Source organism: Tigriopus californicus, chromosome 2 (genome assembly GCF_007210705.1).
Source record: "Tigriopus californicus strain San Diego chromosome 2, Tcal_SD_v2.1, whole genome shotgun sequence".
NCBI lineage: Eukaryota > Metazoa > Arthropoda > Copepoda > Harpacticoida > Harpacticidae > Tigriopus > Tigriopus californicus.
In genome coordinates, this window is record NC_081441.1 from 8,501,860 (window position 1) to 8,505,116 (window position 3,257).

The 3,257-nt window shown below is 41.1% G+C and overlaps 1 protein-coding gene across 1 annotated transcript; it reads right to left on the minus strand.

Annotated features, from left to right (window-relative positions):
* Positions 1 to 708: 708 nt before the first annotated feature.
* Positions 709 to 1,838, minus strand: LOC131893324 (uncharacterized). Its single transcript, XM_059243324.1, has 3 exons — positions 1,694 to 1,838; positions 1,352 to 1,614; positions 709 to 1,254 (listed from the first exon to the last, which is right to left on the minus strand). Exons 1-3 carry the CDS (start codon positions 1,822 to 1,824, stop codon positions 1,199 to 1,201), a joined length of 450 nt encoding a protein of 149 aa, XP_059099307.1. The 5' UTR covers positions 1,825 to 1,838; the 3' UTR covers positions 709 to 1,198.
* Between the last annotated feature and the right edge of the window lie 1,419 nt (positions 1,839 to 3,257).

The following is a 3,257-nucleotide window of genomic DNA, read 5'->3' on the forward strand; positions in this document are numbered from 1 at the left end:
TTTACTCACCCAAAAGTTTCCTTGGCTTTCAGAATTGCATCATTGAGCACAAATACCGACGACGTGCCGTTAGGAAACCGATTCACCTTTAATTTGCATGACTCCATTTTCATAGGTGATATTGGTTAAGCATTTGCGATCACAAAAAGCTAAATTGATCTGATGATGCCATTCTCCTGTTTGTCTCATGAAAATATACTGGGGAAGCAAGATCCATCCCTTGCGACACACCAACTCAATGGCATTGGTCACAAAATTCAACCTGATTGCAAGATATTTCCAATCATTTGAGAGCTTTTTTGACAACCAGCATCCCTAAAATTTACCTCCTCGTCGGTAAAATACCAGGTAAGCTGATTTGGGTATATCCAGGGAGAATGATTTGAAACGGTTTTCTTCCTTCCAGGTTTTGCCTCGACAAGAAAATGGCACTCTGAGTTTCTTATCTATGTTAAAGATTCGCTTGGCATAGGAGTGGTCCAAAGCACTGAATGTCCGAGATTGGATCCCCGAAGAGGTCGTTTAGTAAAGCCGCAAACATAATTCTGATGCAAGAACAAGCCTAAAAAGAACAAGATCATAAAGCCCAGATTTTTATCAAATGTTTTTGTTACTTCATCATACAAGGTATATATTTTTCTTCACCTGTTAAATTGTGCTGTACCCACAAATGACACGACATTTCCCCTTGATCCATTTTGAGAGAGCCAAGATGAAAAAGATTACTCACTTTCGAGAGCTTCTCAGTGATGATGGCATTGAATCTCACTTGACGTTCCACGATGAATTGAGCAGTGACCGCCTGCTTCAATTGTAAGGCCATACCTGTTCTGACGATGGCAAGAAGGTCCCAACAACTCAACTGGACCCTTGAAATTCTCGAGGAAGGTCATGACATAACGCTCTTTTCATGATCAACACCTGGAAACCCTGAGACCACCAATAAACATGTTTCCATCGAAAAACAGAACATCCTTTTGTAGAGATCCTCTTCGTCACGAGGCACCTAAAATGTCGACAAGCATGGCCTCGATAACAAACTTCAAACTTTTATAATAGTAGAAAACAAAAATGGTACTTTTGGATTCATATCGATATGAACATTTGGTCCCGCCTCTGTGTAATCCCATAGAACCATTGCTCCAAAGAATGACACAAAGCGGTGATCTCCAAGTCCTCGCTGATCACTCCAGTAATGTCAGACATGGCCTTTAAAAATACCAACAATGGGTCGATCCGTACTTTTGTGTGCATCTGGCTCAGAAGAAGAGGACGGATTTAACGTTACATTAAAGAATGTTGATGGCGTACAAAAACTGTTCCAAATCAATAAGATGTAAAACAGTCGTACCTAAGATCTCTTTTAGAGTGTCACAAATTAATGGAACCATTATCTTCTTCTGAAACAGTAATGACATTTCCCCCGGCTTCGACCAAAGTACCATGACTTTTGAATCTATTTGGACTGAAGTCAAAACTATGGGAGAAAACAACTTGGTCATTTCAATGAAATGTCGAATGACCTTGGAGTTCTGGTCTTTGGGACTCGATCCACTAGGAATGAAAAACAATTCGTCCCCATTTGACGCATTGGTTGCTTTTCGAATGATGTTTCTGTGAATTGAAAATGAATGTTTCAGACGTTTTATTCAAATGTTCAAAAAATGTAATACCAATGCATTGAATTTCGTACTTGACTTCATCGAAATACATTGTGCTTTGGAGCCCAGTGACAGTGGTCGTGGATGGATCATTGGTCAAATAAGGTGCGACTTCCTTGGCCAAATGATCTTCAATAAATTTGAGGATCCTCCAATTTTGCATGTAATCGCAGCGAACAATCTAGAACCACAATTAAAATGGATGCGAGTGAAAAAAATTACCGTTTCAGAGGGTTTGGCATTGAATTATCACCTTTTTTCCTTCCAAAAGGTCCGTTGAAAACCTCATTATTTCCAACCAGATTGTCTCGTACATACAAAACCAATTTCTCGGCTGGATGAGCTACAAGCTCTTTCGTAACGACCACTTCGCCATCCGGCGAATCGTGAGTTAGTTCAAGTTTGAGATTGGAGCCTGATGTAGACATTCTAATCACCAGAACGTCGGCTGAAAATGATCGTTCCAATACCTCGTTTTTAGTGATGTATATACATGTGCATATTGTTCCTCGAGACACTTGAGGAAAGCACCGATATCAACACAATTGTATTTCTTGTCTCCTCACTTGACCATATTTTTGTTGCTCCTTCTATACGTGGAGCATTTCATGAAAGATTGCGATTTCGGGAACATTCTGGAATCGCTCACTATCAGAAAAAAATTTAAAGCTACGTGTGTCCTTACGAAGTTCAGATATTTTCATACAATATGTTAAGACACCAAATGATTGCGAACGTCCTCACGTATTACCTGGGTGGAACATTGGAACAGATGTTTTTGATAGACATGTGTGAAGGCATTGTTTGGCCTTGAGGTGTCCAAAGCACTATTCCAGACTTTTGACAAAAAAAATGAAAAGGGAATAAAGGATTAAAGAATATAACAATTGAACTTGTCCTTAGGGCTAGAAGATTCGAAAAATTTGACAATATCTCAGACACCAGATCTCAGATCTCAGCGCGCCAGATCTAGCTTTTGATTCGAATCGAGCCGGGGACCTATGTATGTCATGTGAGAAAACTGCACTATCCATCAAACCACGTTATCTACCCCAGATGAATGAATTATCTATCCATCAATGGTATATTTGCAATTTTCAATTAACCAAACATCATGTCTGAATATGTACTTTTTTCGTGAATCATGCTCCATGGTGAGATGTCTTGGGCGTTGGAGCGATTGGCTGGTCTTGAGGAATTGACCGTAGATTGAGTGTGGAAGCGACTATGTCTTCATCTTTCGTGAGATGCGTTAGAGGGACGGATTCTGGGCCTTTGTTGATCGGGGAGCGATTGTGGATTCGATCCTCCTGTGGATGCTCCATGGTGAGATGTCTTGGGCGTTGGAATGATCGGCTGGTCTTGAGGAATCGAGCGTAGATTGAGTGTGGAAGCGACCTGTCGAGCAGTTTGATGTGCAGCCTGCATTCTGCGATGCCATTGAATGTGGATTTGGTTCTTTTGTGGAACCTTGATGGTGCGATGCCATGGAATTTCGAGATGCCGTCGGAATCGTCCCTTTTGTGAGATCTTTGATCTGGGGGGAAGGTGTAGCGAGATGCTAATTCGAGCCACTCTGTTAGCTCCAATCCCTTA

Coding starts and splice junctions, on each gene's coding strand:
- LOC131893324 (XM_059243324.1), bottom strand. CDS start 1,824: ATGCAAAATTGGAGGATCCTCAAATTTATTGAAGATCATTTGGCCAAG. Junction 1,615..1,693: donor ATGTATTTCGATGAAGTCAA/GTACGAAATTCA, acceptor TTCAATTCACAG/AAACATCATTCGAAAAGCAA. Junction 1,255..1,351: donor CACTCTAAAAGAGATCTTAG/GTACGACTGTTT, acceptor CTTCTGAGCCAG/ATGCACACAAAAGTACGGAT.